At 34.2% G+C, this 18,970-nt stretch overlaps 1 protein-coding gene across 1 annotated transcript; it reads right to left on the bottom strand.

Moving 5' to 3' along the window:
* Window positions 1-221: 221 nt before the first annotated feature.
* LOC126810917 (dynein axonemal assembly factor 5) lies at window positions 222-11,910 on the bottom strand. The gene is made up of 10 exons (XM_050536293.2): window positions 11,233-11,910; window positions 10,552-10,794; window positions 10,293-10,379; window positions 9,868-10,100; window positions 6,947-7,156; window positions 4,937-5,080; window positions 4,525-4,693; window positions 3,633-3,931; window positions 1,293-1,641; window positions 222-999 (listed from the first exon to the last, which is right to left on the bottom strand). Exons 1-10 carry the CDS (start codon window positions 11,861-11,863, stop codon window positions 875-877), a joined length of 2,490 nt encoding a protein of 829 aa, XP_050392250.1. The 5' UTR covers window positions 11,864-11,910; the 3' UTR covers window positions 222-874.
* Window positions 11,911-18,970: the final 7,060 nt, after the last annotated feature.

Below are 18,970 nucleotides of genomic sequence, written 5' to 3'. Positions count from 1 at the left end.
AGGGAAAAAAACTTTGGAACAAAAAGTTGTAGAATGCTGAAAATCAATGGCGAGAATCACACCAAATTGAAAAAAAAATTCATCAAAATCTGTAGCCTCTATCATGGTAACAAGCAAATGCTGTTGTCGGACCGACTGACACAGACAGCACTATATACAGAAAATCAGCACAGAGTTTCATCTTATTATCCCTTTATTCAGGAATTTTGAATTCTAACTTTCAGTGTTAACTCTAAAATTTCTGCTACAAATTGCAATTAGTTTAGTTTTGCATGCTCCTATTTCTTAGTGTTATGGAGTAGTTCGGTGGCAATGTTTATATTTAACCCAGTGTTATATAAACTCTGTAAAATTTTGTTAGGTTTACTTAACCCGTTAATTTAAATAACATTTCATGCCTAAAGAAAGACCTGCAATAGACAGATTTAGCTCTTGCATAATGTATGTTTAAAGAACACTTATACGCTTTTCCAAAAATATCTGTTTAATGTTGACAAACATTTTTTCAGTGTAAAGTATACTATATTTAATGTACAAATAAATTATTATAAACAAAAAACAATTACACAAATGAAACAATACATTGTACATGGATATAATGTGATGTACATTTACATCATGTCAAATATAACTTGTATGAAATACTCAAACAGAATATGTATGATAAACACAAATATAACATGTATGATAAACACAAATATAACATGTATGAAATACACAAAAAGAATATGTATGATATACACAAATATTTAGGCTCGATAATATGATATATACAGTTATGTATAATACAGCTATTCATGAGAGCATACTGTAATTTAATAATTAACTGTTACAAGGAAAATGCTGATAATGGATGGAGACGTTGATAAATATGTTATTGAACCTGAATATCTTTTAATAGGATATCACAATACTGTCCTGTACGATGTTTATGTTTAACTGATTCTACTTCTTGTTTTAGCATAGCAGGGTGGAGCTGTCCAGCTCTTTTTAAAACTTCTGAAAATGTAAAAAAAGATAAACTGTATGTAATATAAATAATACATCAATAAGAAACCTGTACCTGTCAAAGGACAATAAGCAACTATTGTTTTGCTATTCTATTCCACAGTTAACTGTCATAAAGTATGCCTTAGTCAAATGATGTCTTTTGTGAAAAAAGCTATTTTTGGGTTGAAGTCACTGACAGGCATGATTTTGTCTCTTCCCAAAAATAACTGAAAAAAATTGTCACGTTAATTTTGAGTTTAATAAAAAAAAATAAAAAGCTGGATAAGAACCATTATACACACCTAAAATGGCTTCTTGTATCTTTTTCTCTGAATCATCTAAATGAACTAATAATCCTTTAAATATAGCTTCTAAATGAGCTTTATATAAATCAGGATCATAACCTTCACCAAAACAATCAAAATAAGCTAAAAATGTCTTGGCAACAACAACACGAATTTCATCACTACTGTCGTCCAGTCTTTTCAATAATTCTGGGTAGATGTTATGTAGACGATCTTGATTTAAAGTTCCACCCATCAGTTCGAATAATCTGGTTAAAACACGACAAGCTATCAAACGTGTACTTTTATTGTCATCTTCCATCAAGGTCATAACTTGAGTTAGTAGATTTTCTACAATGGGCTCCATCTAAAAGAGATAAAGGGTTTTTTTTGATAATGTTTAAAATTTATATATACATGTATATAAAATCATTCTTTTTTATCATTAGACACATTTATAACATAAGATATTCTTATTATATGTACGGGTAATTGTTGTGTTTTAATATTAATTATGGGTAGATAAATATATAAATCTAGAATACTAATTTAAAGTATCAAACTTCTAACCAGTCGTTTGGACTGTTACTTTCGTCTGACATTCTACAGCCAATCAGGTACTTCCTCTCATAGAATGGTTTGTAAATGCATTATAAGTTATGCCTGATAATATAGATTCATGCCTAATAATATGGATTTATTAATAAAAATAAAATGGGGTTTAATGTCCTACTGTTCTGCACTGACTTGGCTAATAAAGACGAGCATATGCAAAATATGATTATGAAGGAAATTTTGAGCTAACAGCAGTGCCACAGCCTACGTATATTGAATTCAACTGTCATGGATTATTTAAACTTCTTTTACCTGCACGTCCATGTGTGCATCGGACCTCGGATTTTAATCCAATTCAAATGACTATACGTTGCCCCTTGCCAGGTCCTCTGCCTCTGTCCTGTAAACCGTGCCAGAAAATCCTGACAAACTTTCTCGCTGAGCACAGGGGTCGAACATGGGACCTTCAGGTTAGCATTCCAACATTTTACTTACTGAGCCAAAAGGGTATCTTTAACTGTATGGACACTTTAAGAGATTTCATCCTGCTAGTGTTAAAGGGACGAAAATACTGAAACTCGATTATATTCAGTTTTGCCCTTTTAAAGGTATACTTAAATCAAAATCATTACAGACAAAAATATTAGTGTGTGTAAACTTGCTATCATCACAGGATTATACAACAAAATTCTTAAGTTGCTTTAGTTTTTCCATCAGCAATGTCAAATGTGCCACACTTTGAAATAGTTTGATGTAATGCTGGCAACTTTTGTATCATAATGCATCTTTAAATAATTTTTAAAACTCAATAGAATATGGGTATAACCACATTAATTCTTAATAATAAACAAAGAAAGAAAAGGTAATATTTAGGGCTGCAACAATACGCCAGGCCACGATATGATGCGCATCACGATTTATAATCTACAATACGATTAATATCGCATTAATCGCGATATAGGAAATAAATTTTAAAAATGCTGTTAAATTTTGAGTCTTTCACTGTGAAAACTCGACGACCTACTTTTATGATTTACTTTAAATGTGGAGTTTTCTCGGTCAACTGACCAGATTTCATTGCTGTCATGCTTAACGGGAAATCCTAAATACTCCCATACTTTACTTGTGACTTATATACTTGGTATGGGGGATTTTGATTTCAATATTGCTTTTGTCGATCGTGCGACTTGCATTTGGTGAATTCATTATGAAAAAAATTTCAGCTGGCTGGCTTGTATTGCCACAACAATTTCAGTCAATGAACAGTTTTGTCGTTGTCAGGTCAGTAATAGATTACGGAACAGCAAAGGAAATAACGTTACAAAGATTTTAATATCAAATATTAATATACATTGAAAATGTGCTGATCAATGTATGCAGTATGTACAAATCGCCATTCTTATACAGTAATATTATCACAAATTGCATATTACGGATGTATATAGGCCTATATATATTAATATGTTGTTTTTTCCGCATATTATTCAAGTGTGTAATTTGAACGCAACTTAATTTCCAGCACGACTTGCTTAACCAGACTGATATTTTAATTTTGACGAAATAGCTATAATAAGCTACTTCATGTGTCTGAAAGTAAAAAAGTTATTTTGCTCATGGACTTATTAACGCATTTAAAGGAATATCAATCTATTTTTGTGAAATTATTATTTGTATAACGAATAGCGATACGGCCATTGATTGTATCTTGCATTGTGGATTTTTAAAACATTGCGGTTCATCGATTCATTGATGAATCGTTGCAGCCCTAGTAATATTTCTTTTGAAATTGAATACAATGCATACCTTTTCTTTACTAAGTACATGGCTTTTTAATAAGGCCCACAGACATGAGACAGCAGTAGTTCTTATAGCACCCGCAGTTCTACCAGCTCTCCATACACAGTTCGGCATCACCATATCTTTAACAACAGATACAGCAAAACCGCTAAATTTCTTCTTAGAATCCAGTGTGTTGGCAGCATTCATTACTAAACGTGACAGAAGTGTAAAAAACTTTAACCGCATCTCAGGGTCTTTTTCTGGTTTAAGACTGGTGACCAGAATAGGTATGATATCTTCTAACAGATCTCCAATAACATCACCTAAAAAACACCCTTAGACTAAAACTGTGATGAAGATGGAAGAAATGTAACAAAATGTCTTTATACTTTGAATTAAATAGGATAATTTCCAACTGTCTGAATAATGACAGACACATTAATAATTATATTGAAAATACTTCTGTCGTTAACCTCTGGGGTAGTATGGAAGCAAAATGTAATTTCTATGTGTGGACCAAACGGTCAGATCACGATCACACGCTAGTTGTCTGAGTGACAGCTGACATCATCTGATCATAATCTCTTTATGGTTTTACAGTCTATTACAACGGTAGTCACTGTTATATTGACATTCAATCAGCATAATTTTACATAACACTAGGTGTCCTACCTCATTTCATGTGACTAAAATTTTGGAACATAAATCAGGAACAAAATATATTAATAATACATTTATAGATGACTAGTCTACGTAAATAGGTATAACCTAGTTTATATTTATGACATTTGGCCATAATTTTCTGCTGAAGATACATGCTATCAAATACCACAATATCAAAATATTTAATAAGTTATCTGATCTGAAATATGACTAAAAGTAGGGATAATATTTATAACATGTTCTACTAACTTACCAGCTTCTATCAATAAAGTATCAAATATCTGACGTTCCATTGAATGATTTGTCCAGGAGAAATAATTATCATCAAACTGTTTTATGACAGATTTTGTGTACAATTCAAACAGATGTTGTTTAGATGCTAAGCCATGAACTGTTGCTAGTTGTTCTAAAGATGAATTAACCTTACAAAAAACAAATAAGCCATCAACATCTCAATGTTAGAATCAACATATAAGTGTTAAAATCAAAGTGGTACATTAAAGAAACTGAATGTTTTAGCTTAAAGACAGAAAGAAGTCCCATTCAAGATACTGTAGATAGAAAGAAAAGTCAGATTTTATGCTTAAAAATCTCAATTAAATATTTCTCCAAAAAAGAAAAAAAAAAGAAAAATGAAAGTAGAATCTAAATATTAGAATAAGTACCTTGTCTTTCACATTCTGATCTTGAGCCAATGCTAGGGCAGTCAGTAAAACTGTAAATAGTTGTAGAGCTACAGATGATGTTTCATCAGCCATTATTAACCCAATAGAATCTACACATGCTATTAACTGGAGCTGTACTTGAGGCTGTAAAACAAGGGTCCTTTTTACTGAATATAAACAGCATTTAATATATTCAACAAAAACACATTTCTTATTCACAAACAAAAATAAACAATAAATATTTCAGTCAAATTGAAGCTACAATGAACCTTGGTTTATATCTACAAGTGTACATGAAATACAGTGTAGGACAAAAGATAATATATTCTGACTGCTACCAAAAGATAATATACTATTCAAAAAAAGTAGGGGATATTTGATTTTGGGGGCATAATACTAAAATATGCAAATGACTACGAAAAAAGTCACTATAGAACCTAACAGAAGAAACATTTCCAGTTACATGTGACGCTCAAACGCACCAATAGCTACCGCATGGAATGCAGGTGATGCTTGGGATCATCATGGGGGTCCAACCCAAGATTTGCACGACTCTGACTTTGAATGTTACAGTCATTGTGGCATTGAATTCCAGGGTGGAAACATCAGTTTAATTGTTTTAGTGACCAGAAAACAAATTTTGATATGCGTCGGCTTACCCAAAATGAAAGGTTACGTGCCCTTGGCATGCTACAGATCGGCACAACACAGGCGGTTTTGGCGCGGACGATGAATGTTTCTCAGTCTGTCATAAGCAGGCTATGGTCCAGATACCGTGATACACAATCTGTACAGGACAGACCACGCTCAGGTCGACCAAGGGCGACAACTCAAGCCCAGGATCGATTTATCCGTACCTTGGCCTTGAGAAATCGTGTCATCACAGCAAATCAGATCAGCGCTCGTCTTCAAACAGACACTGGTGTGAGAGTGAGTGGCCAGACGATTCGGAATCGACTGCATAGGGGTCACCTTCGCGCCCGACGTCCTCGCGTGATCCCTTGTTTGAGAGATCATCACATTCAGGCAAGACGTCGTTGGTGTAGGGATCGTCAACACTGGGATAATCGACGCTGGAGCAATGTGATGTTTTCAGATGAGTCAAGGTTCACTGTTGATTTTTTGGACAGACGTAGGAGGTTGTGGCGTCGTCGAAACGAGCGCTTCCAAGACGTTAACGTCATCAGACATGATCGATTTGGGGGTGGTTCTGTTATGGTGTGGGGAGGCATCACTGTTGCCGGAAGAACGGCTTTACATGTTGTTGCAGGGCGTGTTACAGGCCAGTACTACCGGGACAACATCTTGGCAGTCCATGTTGTGCCGTTCGCACGACGTCATGGCCGCCGTTTCATCTTCCAAGATGACAACGCAAGATGTCACAGGGCCAGGATCGTTACAGGTTACCTCCAACAACAGAACATCACCACATTACCTTGGCCAGCACTGAGTCCCGACCTCTCCCCCATCGAGCATGTCTGGGACATGCTTGGACAGAGGTTACGTCAACGTCAACAACGTCCTGCCAATGTCCAAGAACTTGCTGCTGCGTTGCAACAGGAATGGGACAATCTGGACCAAAATGACCTTAGACGTCTCATTAGGAGTATGCCACGTCGGATCAATGCTTGTTTGGCAAACAGAGGAGGATTTACCCGTTACTGACTTGGTTGTGATGCTGTGGTAACTTTGCTGTTTGACCCCGGGTATCATTTTACCCTTATAATGGTCAGTCTGTGCCTTACTTAGTCTAACGATCATTTGGAATAAATCGATGAATGTGAACTTCATTTCATTTTGTCATTTGTTTCTTCGTCAGTTTCATTAGGTGACTTTAATAACACTTAAAAATCAAATATCCCCTACTTTTTTTGAATAGTATATTATTTAATATAGGAATATTTAGAAATCACAATTAAACTCAAATTACATAGTACAACTCTTCCTAATACCAATACACAGTTCAAGCTAACTAGCAATTTGATATTAGTACTTGTATAATATAATTACCTGAATAGATTGACAAACATCAGATGAAGTTATGGTTTCACAGATCTTTGATAAATAAGGTTTTAACTTTTCCTTTTCAGAGCCTCTTATCACAGCAGCTAAAACCATTAAACTTCCTGAGGATTGAGATGCTCTGACATTATTTAGTACAATTTTACACCATACTTCAGGTGATACAAAATAACCAATTAATTCACATGATCGAAAAACCTAGAAAAACAGAATATAAACTATAAAAAATATATTAGTCTCCAAAGCGGCACAATGCTAAATTACTATTATGATGGGTTTTAGCTTTTATTAATATGTTAGTATTTACAGCTTATACAATTACATAGCCACAGTATCATAATTATTGGGCAATATAAATATGTGCCTGGCAAAAAAAAAGCTATGTTAATTTGACATCTCGTTGCCTCTTCCCATCCTCCTCCTAGTAAACACAAACTGCATTTTCAAAACCAGCTTCTAGTCAGCTATACTCATGGGAGACCTATCAACCGGACGTCTCTATCACATGCAGACATAGATATCTGTTGTTTTTTTTAAATTCTTCTTTACATTCTATTAGCAATAAAATGGGCCCACCATATAATGCGTCCGCTATTTAATATGTAACTACAGCAGAAATGACACAATACAAGCAAGGAATATTTATTTAAAGAGAATATCTCAATTTTTAAATATTCATTTTTGTGTTGAAAAGCGGTGCCGGCAATTTTCTGGTCTCCATTCCTAAGCATGCTGGTAAGCAGTAAAAAGCTATCCATTTTAAATGGTCTAAATATTCAAGAAGAAATTGTCAATGGAAACTCAATGGAAACTTATGTATCATATCTTAAATTTTTATAGTAAATGCATAAAATCAACTATTCTGTTACTTTAATTACTTTGCACAAAATCTTGCATTTCATTTTAGCCTTTAACCCCAAACACATCAGATACTGGCATGGATGTCATTAGAAGCCGGCAACCGACAAATTTCGCCGTTTACATTAGGCCAATTTCCGGCTACTTTTCAGCTAAAAAAAATCAGCAATTTAATTTTAATAAAATAATTTGGCATTATATTAATTGAAACTAATTTAATTCCTAAACGCAAAGCACACAGACGTATCAACTAACCAGTCAACCTCATGATTCTTATTCCGGTAGTATGCTTGTGGGTTAATAAAAGTATATTGTAATCAAGGAGTAGTAATAGCAAAGTACATGAGCGTAGCTAATAAAATAGAGACCTGTACTGACTGTACAAGGTCCATTCCCTTACTGTCATTTTTCCTCATGGCTAGTAGTAAACGTCTATACGATTTTGACAGTTCTCCCGTGAACAGAAAACGTTTCATGCTACGTGACTTGAGCGTGAAATCGGAAGCCATTGGCATTGAGTGATTGACGGAAATTTAGCTGACTTTCAATCTGCGATTTTAGATTACTTTTTCGTTTAAATATATTACTAGCGGTTGTATTATAATGTTTTGATATCAATCTCAATATACGAAAATAGTCGGACTCAAAAGTTATAGAAATATAAGCGCTATTACTGTTTATGTGGGAGGCACTTGCGGGGAAAATAAAACTCTGATGTCACGTTTCCAGGGATTTCCATTCACACGATTACACCCATAATTAGAAAACAGGATTTATCGGTTTTGCAGACTGAAATTTGCTAATTCCGAATAAATGCAGCCTGCCTTTTATCTGGTATCATGAAGATTAAAAATATAAACTAATATTCACGGATTTCAGTTTTAAAATTGGTAGACGTGCAATTCTATAATAAGGCTTATCTTAAGACTTTACTCAGATATGACTGAAAAGCACTTATTTGGATTATTAAAGTTTTTTTGGATAGATTTTTTATGTATATTTTCACAAAATGTTTTAAAAAAAACTTTCTGTCATTTAAAATATTGACCCGAAATGCACCTGGCCTGAGGCCCTAAACATTTGCTGCCCCTTACTTTAGCAAAATTTCCTGTTAATTGAAAAGTTAGTGACATTGCTGGATACTGGTATTATCAGTCGTTTTTTGTATTTTAGAGGAGAGCCGAAAAAAGCTCCCCTTAATGAACAAATTGAAAAAATCGCTCCCCTAAAAAAGCTCTCCCAGTTTCGATAAGAAGAGTGATTTAGAAATTAAGGAGAATGATCTGATATTAAGGAGAGTGATTAGTTGTTTGTATGGGAAATGGTTCTGAAGATCAATAACTGCGTGTAAGGGGTCATTCTTGGTTACATAGCCTATAAATGATAATACACATCCTCTGCTAAATAATAGCACTCGAGTACGGTCAAGTCAAACTTCTACTGTCGTCTATAACTACAGTACATACGGTATTCCAATAGAAATACTTTTCGATATTTCTAAATATATATATAGCTTGTATAAATTGTATTTAAAAACATAACCCCTATTCAAAATATAATCATAAACGCTTGAAAATTCCATCAAAATATAATCTATTTCTTCCGGAATTGTTCTCATTGGAAATTTTCACGTGCCATCTCTCGTAATTTCTCACGTCTCGCGAGAGTTCTACTTTTCATTTCAGTTAAATTAACCAATGGTGCATAGGCGCCATCTATTTTTAGCAACATATTCATCAGACTTTTATTATTAGCTAGTGCGATCACATTATACTAATCGAATACACCAAAAAAATGTTCACAATGACAGCATGGTGGCGCTCGGAATGTGAGTCTTTCACACTCTTTTGAAGAAAAAAAAACAAATACATGGCCATGATTTACAAATATGGAGAGCGATTTTCAATTTTAAGGCGATGGAGAAAAACCTCCCCTCGCGCGCCTCAAAAAACAATGACTGTATTATTTTTTTTTTTTTTAAAAAAAGAAAAAAAAAAGGGAAACATTTAACAGCAACAGTAGCTGTCAATCCAGAAATTAAATTCACTTACATCTCGTACTACTTTTGGTTCTTCATCCATACAAGCCCTGTATGATCCTGACAAGACTATTTCCATATGTTGAGTAATGTACTCTTCTGCATTTAGTAATAAAACATAGAGCAAAGCTGCCGATTTTATTCTTGTTTCTAGAACCCAGTCACCAATATCTTTCATTAAACCTGGTAATATCTTTGACAAGTTCCTTTGCATCAATATACGACATCCTAAATTTGGTCTTTCAACTACAAAAAATATGAAAGAAATTAGTTGGCGCAAACAATTTTTTAAACTTGTGATATAAGATTGTGTTGATTCTCAGTTTACGAAAATTACAGTATGTCAGTTCAATGAAAATTTCCTGAGTACTGGTAGATACTAAAATTTTAATGTCTTACGCAATTACAAATGTTTTGTGAATCATGAAAGAATCATACCATTTGGGGGATAATGTTGTGGATCTTCTTTGGCAAAATCTTGTTTATCTTTCAAATCATCTTCATTTTCTCTTTCATATTTTATACCTTCAAAAAAAAATATAAAAAAAAAATTATACATTAACAGTAAAATAAATACAGTTTAACTCAACAGTATCAAATCTTTACTAGTCCAATAATTCAGAAGCTACTGAGAATGTTGAAATGAAAAAATCATATCCCCCCCCCCCAAAAAGTCTATCTGAATTGTTGTTCTTACCAGTGTCATGCCAATAAGAATCAGCTAATTCTGATATTTCTGGCTGTTCATCTGTTATACCAGTCAATAAGAGTGGGATAAGTTTGTGAAAGAAAGAATATCTATCAGGCAAGTCTAGTAGCCATGAGCCAACAACTTTAATTAGAACTTTCCGAACAGCTGGAGATTGATCAAACAATCTCTGTGCCAGGTGAGAAACTACAGGTTCAACTGTTTTACCATTACCGTACTGCACAACATCACCTAAAAATGAATCACTATATTGTTCATCTTATGATATATAGAATTGACATCTTATTTGTTTTCAGAAAACTGGACTATGAATTGGTTTCCCACACCGATAAACTTGATGGTAATTAAATGGCCTTCTTTCATATTAAAAATTGATAATTTTAATTTTGATACATGTATTATCATGTTCAAAATAACCCTAGTCACTCTTAATTTAACAAAAAATCACGCATTGAACAAAGTATTTTGAATGAATTTGATAAATGCGTTTAAAACAACTAAAATATTGTGCACAACCCATAATAAATTGAAACCTAAAACATCTGTACCGCTAAGATCTCCAAAGAGCTAGTACTTTTTGAAGTCACATGTAACAAAATGGATCTTTCGGTTGTTATAAGAAAACTCACCAAACTTTTTTTCAGTTAAGAATACACACTTTTATCTTACCTATGGCTTCTACAACGATAGTACGAACTTTAGAATGTTGATGGGCTATTGACCATAATAATGGCTTTATCAAAGATTCTGATTGCATGTGAAAGTGCTCAGGAATTTTCTTAGCCAAATACCCTGCACATCTACAACTTTCTTTCTTTACTTCTGGATAGGGATCCACAATTGTTCTCTGAAGTATTGAAATGCAATCATCCAAATACATTGCTATGTTTTTTCCAGAAAATTCCACAATTTGTTTCAGGAGTTCAACCAGCAGCAGTCTCTGTTCTTCTGAGTTTTCCACAATTTCTTGTTGTCCTAAGCGCTGAACTAAGACTGGTATAATATAAGAAAGGTAATCCTCGGGATCGGGAACTATCTTGAGAAAAGACATAACGACATTTGTAGAGAGTTCTCGACATTTTTCAACCGGGTCAGAAAATATTTTTAGAACAGGGGGCAGAATTTCTTTAAAAATTAACCGGAGTTCTGTTGATTCTAAAGCGATGTTCCTCTTGAGTGTGTCTCTCTGGATATTCTCTAGTGCCCTTTTCCTCGTGTTTCTGTTGTCTTCACTCAAACAATTGATATGGCGGGCGATTCCTTGTAAAACCGTGTTAGAATTTTCGTCAAGAGCTGCCATGTTGTTGATCGCTACGCCTCGTTTTAGAAATTTGTGTACTAAACTGATCTCCGCTATGAAGAGTTTTCTAAAGTTAGTTATATCCCTTTAATATCAATTATTATAGTAAAAGAGAATGCGCATTAATAAATCCATTGATGTTCCGTTATTTAACAAAAATCAAAACCTCATTTAGCGTTACAGTTTCGTGTGACAAATGAAATTCTACAACTTGCATAATTTGGTACGGTGGTTTTTGTCTCTATGACAACTGATTAATAAAAAAAACGTGTCCGAGCTTGAATCCAATAGCTTTTTAGACGTGCACTCACACTATAATATATCTCAGTTTAATCAATTGTCCGGGTTTGACCTCAATCTTCCTAGTATATTGATATCAAAATTATAACGATAGCATAGTTGCGCCTATGGACATAAGGTCCATGTTCTCATCTTTCTGAAAAGTGAAACATGAATCCGTACGGACAGCTGTTGGCGGACTGGGTCTGAATATATTGGTTCGCAGGAGACAAATACAATTCTATCATTTAATTTTTAAAATGAATGAATAAATTAAATTTTCAAACAAAAAGATATAACTAGAATTTTCCCGATTTTGTTTTCTTTATATTTTTTGATAATTTATATTTTAAATATGTTGTCTAATTTCTAAGGGGGCCCACTCCTTAGAGGTCCACTTGTCATTGGGCAAGCTGACTATCTGGCCAGTCCGCCTCAGACTGTGGGTGCGATTAACAATAACGCCTATACCCTTCGACGCGCCACTAGCGGATTCCGAGGTAGCCTTCTAAGCGTAAGCTAAATTAGGTAAACTACATGTAATCTCCAAAATTAACTAGGCTACTTTTTTTAAATCTTACAAATTCCCCAATTTATAATATTGCGATTAAGGGATGCGTTTCTATTAAACACCAACTCTAAAATAGCTCTTTTAGTTCCTATATGCGCTTTTTTTATATTTTATTTTAATGAAAACATAGTCTATATTTTTAACAAATTGTCAAACAGATGATTTAAGATTAGCCCAGTCCAATGAATAAAAATATCTACATTCAGTAATTTAAAATGTCATATAATTTAATATACCCAGACAGATTATTTAAAGGGGCATTATGTAAGATTTAGATATACAGAGCAGTTCTCGCTATAATAGTTCAAAAATAGAGATTGAAAAATGAATATGCACTCAAATCTTCATTTGTTCTAATTTCAAAACACTATAACACATCACTTATAATTTATAAAGTTCAGGTTTCACATTAAATTGGTCATTTCAGCTACCATATCAGACCAAGAACTAAATATTTTTAATTTAAAACTCTAACTCTATTATTCCTAAATCCTATTATTAAATCTTACTTTTAATTAAAATTAAACTTCATTTAATTATTAATAAACCTTGCAATGTGTCTCTTTAATTATAAATCTCCAAACTAACTTTGACCTCTTGACCTTAACTTAGTAATGGACAATTTTATAATTCCGCCAAAACAATTACATTATTATTTTATTATTTCCCCGTCAGTAATGTGACCTTTTGACCTAATTATTTACAATTTTGTATTTCGTTTTTTTATAAACACTATCCAACATTACATAAACATTTCCTATATTATTACCTTAGCCAGGATGATACACAAATATGGCCACTATCAGGGCGACCTTCGGTCATCGTGATTTCTTGACTATGGTCGAACTAACTGAATCCGAATTTCATTTAGTCCGGACCATAGCCCGAAAATACTGAGCCATGCTATTGTGGCATGGTCGGAGTAGTTCCAAGATGGTGGTGTCGATGAAACGAAAATGTAGAATATGTAGAAAGAATCTATTTTTGTTAAGTATCTGATTTTAAGAAAGCTTGAATGAATTTTAAATGGTTGCTACTTCTATGAGCAGATATCTTTTGTCTCGTATGTTATGTCTGAATCTATGTTAGTCTAAAAATTACGCATTATTTCAATATTTGCGCTATGCAAAAAGTAACGTCAAGTTACAAGGAATTTTGCCATCTCTGAAATTAATTTGAGTCGCGCAAATATAACTTCATGAAAGTATTATTTGTTTATTAAACTATGTAACACAGCGATTCATTATCCTCCATGGAGAGATGTATAGACCTTATTTTGGGGTTACGGGTTTTTTTTAGGGTTTTTTCAGGGTTATGCTCGAGGTTTAAAGCAGAGTATAATAACATCACCATGTCCCTGGGGGCAGGCGTCTTTGAACAGACGATGGTCCGGACCATTCGCGTTCGGTTTCTAGTTCCGACCACTAGTCGTGAAAAAATTATAACCGAAGGTCGCCCTGAATGACATCCCATTTTATCCTACAGTAGGACGCTAAACCCCATTTCATTTAATTTATCTAGAACTATGTCCCAAGCAAATGAGTCCGGACATCATGCACTCAGAACATATTCTATAAACACGACAATCAGAATATACCTAGCTTTTAATTACACATATAGGTTCATTCAACTCTTCACCGAAGTCACGTGACTTTCACACGTGTGCGTCAAATTTAACACAGTGTTATTATTATTATTATTATTGTTCGATTTATATAGCGCTTCATTACACGTGAAGTGTTTCTAAGCGCATATCACAAACATATACTTCAAACACACAAAAACAATCAAAATCAGGAGAACATAATTAAACACAGCTGCCTGTTAGGCGCTATTATTCAAAGGTTTATATCCAACAAATCAACCGGCTAATCTCTATATTGAACTCAGTCGAGGTATTACCTGATGAACACCTACACCAAGTAGAGTTCAAAAATAAAAACGAAGTTTAAAAGAATCAACTTCATTAACAAAAATTAAACAATCAAAAACTAAACTGATAAATCAAATTCAAACGAAACAAATAAAACAAAGAAAATGAAAAGAGCAGTTCATTACCATTCTACCCATTCTACATTAACAAAATAAAGGAAATCAACTTGTGAAAATTTGTTAAAAAAATAAGAGCAAAGTAACACTAATGTTAATACTTTTTTAACGAACATATCATAAATATAATTAATTTTACCTATAATATCTATTTCAGAAATCAGACTTTATTTTGCAAATAAAATAATCCAAAGAGTTGTGTACGACCATTATATTTAAACAGTATATTATGCTGTTATATATATGATAAAGTGAAAGTGATGAGAGTTAGAATTAATGTTAACAATTTGATAATAACTATATTTAATTTGTTAAATGTTGCCCTATGATAAAGTTGGATTCTGCTTTCTCTTGTTCAATCCATGCATCAACTGTTAATACCTATTGTTTTTAATAACCAGACTAAAAAGTTCAATTTAATACCATGTCCACCTATACATTCGTAAACACCTCATGTGAACAATTTAAAGCAAAATTTAATTAATGACACAAAACAGCGTAAATTTTAGCAAATATATATTTAACGTTTATATTACGTTTGTAAAGCAAAATATAATGACACAAAGTTATATACGGGCAAACGTTACCGTATGCCCTACCCACTTTTCTAAAAAAAAAAAGATGTCTTATTCTCACCTTAACCTCCTATTAAACTGGTATTAATGACTTTGCGATAATCTCACAATTTTGACAAGCCGTTAATTTTAGTTTTTTCCAGGAAAAACTATACCTAGATCCCTAGATTTAAATACATGGGATTTTAACATAACCCACTTTTTATTCAAAAGTTAAATTACCATAATCTTGAAATTTGGACTAAGAGTTTCAAAATTGTATTAGCGCTACATAGCTAAACACATAATATAAGAGCGACACAACAGCACACATTTTAGCAATCTAACGTTTTATTCAAAAGCTAAATTACCCAATTTAGTCGTTACTCGACTCTTTCATAATCCCGAAACTTGGACTAGAGTCTCAAAATTATGTTAGCTCTACATAACCAAAATCATATACGAACGACACAAAAACACACATTTAACGAATCTCAGTAGAAACCACGGCAAACTTTATCCTTAGTTATGCCGTCTTTCCACTGTGATCCGGAGACAACACGAATTCCTTATTTTATTCCCTATTCCGTTTGTAATACTACAGGGGTTATTTTAGTTCTAAGAAAAGTGTTCTGTTTAATACAGAAATTCTTTACCTACATGATGTGTGACGAAAACTAGGGTAATGAAGTAGCTTGCATTATTCTGCTACTATCCTAGACTTTAATTACCGACAGTTTTGTCAGTATCCATTGCTGGAAGTAGGGTACTATCGTCCAGCCATCTTGTGCACGGATTAGTACAATTAACTAGAATAGTGTTGACGTAAAACGGTGCCTATACGAAACACTTACCCAAAAATGGTAATTTTTCCACCCTAATAGCTGACGCATTATACTTCTATATAGGAGAGAGCGAGTTTGATTTACTCTCAGTCATCATAGGGCGGCCCGAGAGGGGAACATCGTAGCCTCCTCGGCTGAGAGGCTGGGAAATAGACATCATTGAGCGGTCCGAGAGGGGAACATCATAGCCTCCTAGGCTTAGAGGCTATGGTGGAGACATCATTTGGAGCTCAGGGGAACGTCATACCCACAGTCTCCTCGGCTAAGAGGCCAGGGATAGAGATATCACAGAGAAGTCAGAGATGGAAACATCATACCCACGGCCGCCTCGGCTGAGAGGCTGGGATAGAGACAAAATGTAGTATTTAAACTGTTAGGTCTGAGTTGTAAAGGATGCTAAACTCAGACCGTAGATGTTTTAATAACGCCTAAAGTTTCTATAATAGATGTTGTAGTTTTCCTCTATTTAACTTAGTAGTTTGCTGCATTTGTTATATAAACTTAGTAACAACATAAACAGTGTTTCAGACTTAATTGATCATTGGAAATAGTTATCACAACGTGAAGTCAAAGAAAGTCCTAGACGTTAGTGTCACCCTAGTATCACGGGCCGTTCCCTGAAAGTTCCTGATAAAAGTCACATCTGTCCTACGGTAGTGTCACAGTGGTTTTATTTGTTGCCGAGACACAGGATAGTGTCACACGTTTCCTTATTATTATTCCTTAGTTATACCTACCCCCTAAACCCACTTTAATTTAATTAATAACCCAGATTTACTATACTTACTACAGGTCACGTTAACCAGATAATACGCATTTTATTATCTATACAGTTAAACATACATTATGCAAGAGCTAAATCTGTCTATTGCAGGTCTTTCTTTAGGCCTGAAATGTCATCTAAATTATTAATTAGACATTAATTAACTTATCCAGACCATAGTCAACTCTAGATGGCATCGCTAGCCTGTGATCTTAAGTGGATTTTGAGCCGATTTACTGCATAACTTTCCGTCTCGATTTAACGATTAAATGGATAATTGAGACTATGCTGTTTATCGTACTGACTTTAGTAATGATGACCGAGGCTAGGCAGAAATTTTATTCGCTTTGTTCTCGGTTCATAGTGCCACAGTGGATCAATTTGAATGAAGTTTTCAGCAAATTGCCTTTACGTTATCTAGTTTTTAACTATTATAGTGAGAGCTGCGAACTCGTTATCGAATCTCTCATAATGTATCTTTAATTTATAAACACTTATCTTATTTAAATCTTATATTACGGTTATTTGATCTGTATTTACCCAATTTTGCGAATATTTACACCAACTTCCACCAGATTTGTTTTCCACCAATTTGTTTATCCACCAGATTTTTTTCCACCAAAATTTTTCCTGCTGCTGGTTTGTACGGGTTTTCTTATCTTCCAAAGTTGCTGCTTACCCTAAAGGTCGAAACTGAGTTACGGCAGCAAATAAAATATGTAGGATGGGTCTCTGTCAGACGTGGAGAGCGGAGGACATACTAAAACCGGTAGCCACCTCCGGCGTATAACCCCCCCATGCATCTTTTCTTACTACATATCTTAGTAGCCTTGTGATCGTCTAGTATTTTCACTTGTCGTCTTTGCTTCAACTTCACGTTGTGTATTTACTTCTTACTGTTTTCTCAGTTAGTTAAGACGTTTGTCTTACCAGGAATAACAATGCAACAGTTCGTTTTTACATTTTATATACCATAGCCGGATACATAGATACAATAACAGTAAAGTCATTCTCTCAAACCCCATCCAACCAGACTCGCTGAGGGGAGTCTGCTGATAGAAATTGCTACATCTTTTTCCTTTTGGGATCAAGCTGCTGTTTGACGAATTCTCACAAATATGATAGTTTTGTAGCTTTGGGTTTTGGACCTTCAATTATCTTATTGGTCAAATATGATGTAAATAATTATAGAGATTGGTTACTCAAGCCAAATGATACAATAGGTAAATGTCCAATCACGTGTTAAACATGATATTCTCATTCCCACGGAACCAGCTAATGTTTACCAAATTATAACTCTTTTTTATGTACCAATCTGTCATTCATTCGCTCATTTTGATTTAAGTACATATATGTGAATCTAATAATTGGCAAAGATATTAATTAATTCAATGCTACTAATTTAAAAGCAAAAATTCTACAAAAGTCTTACAAGAGAGAGAGAGAGAGAAACTAGGTCAATTCAGGACTAACATATGGTTCTATTTTATTTCAATAAATCGCTAGCGCGTAGGGGTCTTAAGCAGTGGGATGAATCCGGGGACCCGGAGAAAACCCACGAGGTTGGACAGGAGACTCTACTCCTTGTAGAGAGAGATGCGGTTTAACGTCCACTCGACACAAACTAGGTTATTTCGGGACTAACATATGGTTCAATTTTATTTCAATAATTCGCTAGCGCGTAGGGATCTTTAGCAGTGGGAGGAAACCGAGGGACTCGGCGAAAACCCACGAGGTTGGACAGGCGACTCTACTCCCTTTCACGTACAAGCGGGGACTAGAAGTAAATAATGGAAATTGTTGAAATTAAATAAACGCCTTCGTCTCAATAATGTAAACAACATAAATTTCCGTTTAATAAAAGTAGTCTGTAGAGTGTTCACAAGAAATTGTGTACTACGAATGGACGGACGGACAGGGACGATGGCAATATACGACCGCATTTCCATGTGGGCGTATAAAAACCGAGAATGATAATATATTTATAAAGTCTGAAAAGGCACAACGTAAAAAGTATATTTGTATATATCAAGCTTCAAAGAGCTA

This window comes from Patella vulgata, chromosome 2 (assembly GCF_932274485.2).
Source record: "Patella vulgata chromosome 2, xgPatVulg1.2, whole genome shotgun sequence".
Lineage (NCBI taxonomy): Eukaryota > Metazoa > Mollusca > Gastropoda > Patellidae > Patella > Patella vulgata.
This window is presented reverse-complemented; position numbering and strand designations above follow the sequence as displayed.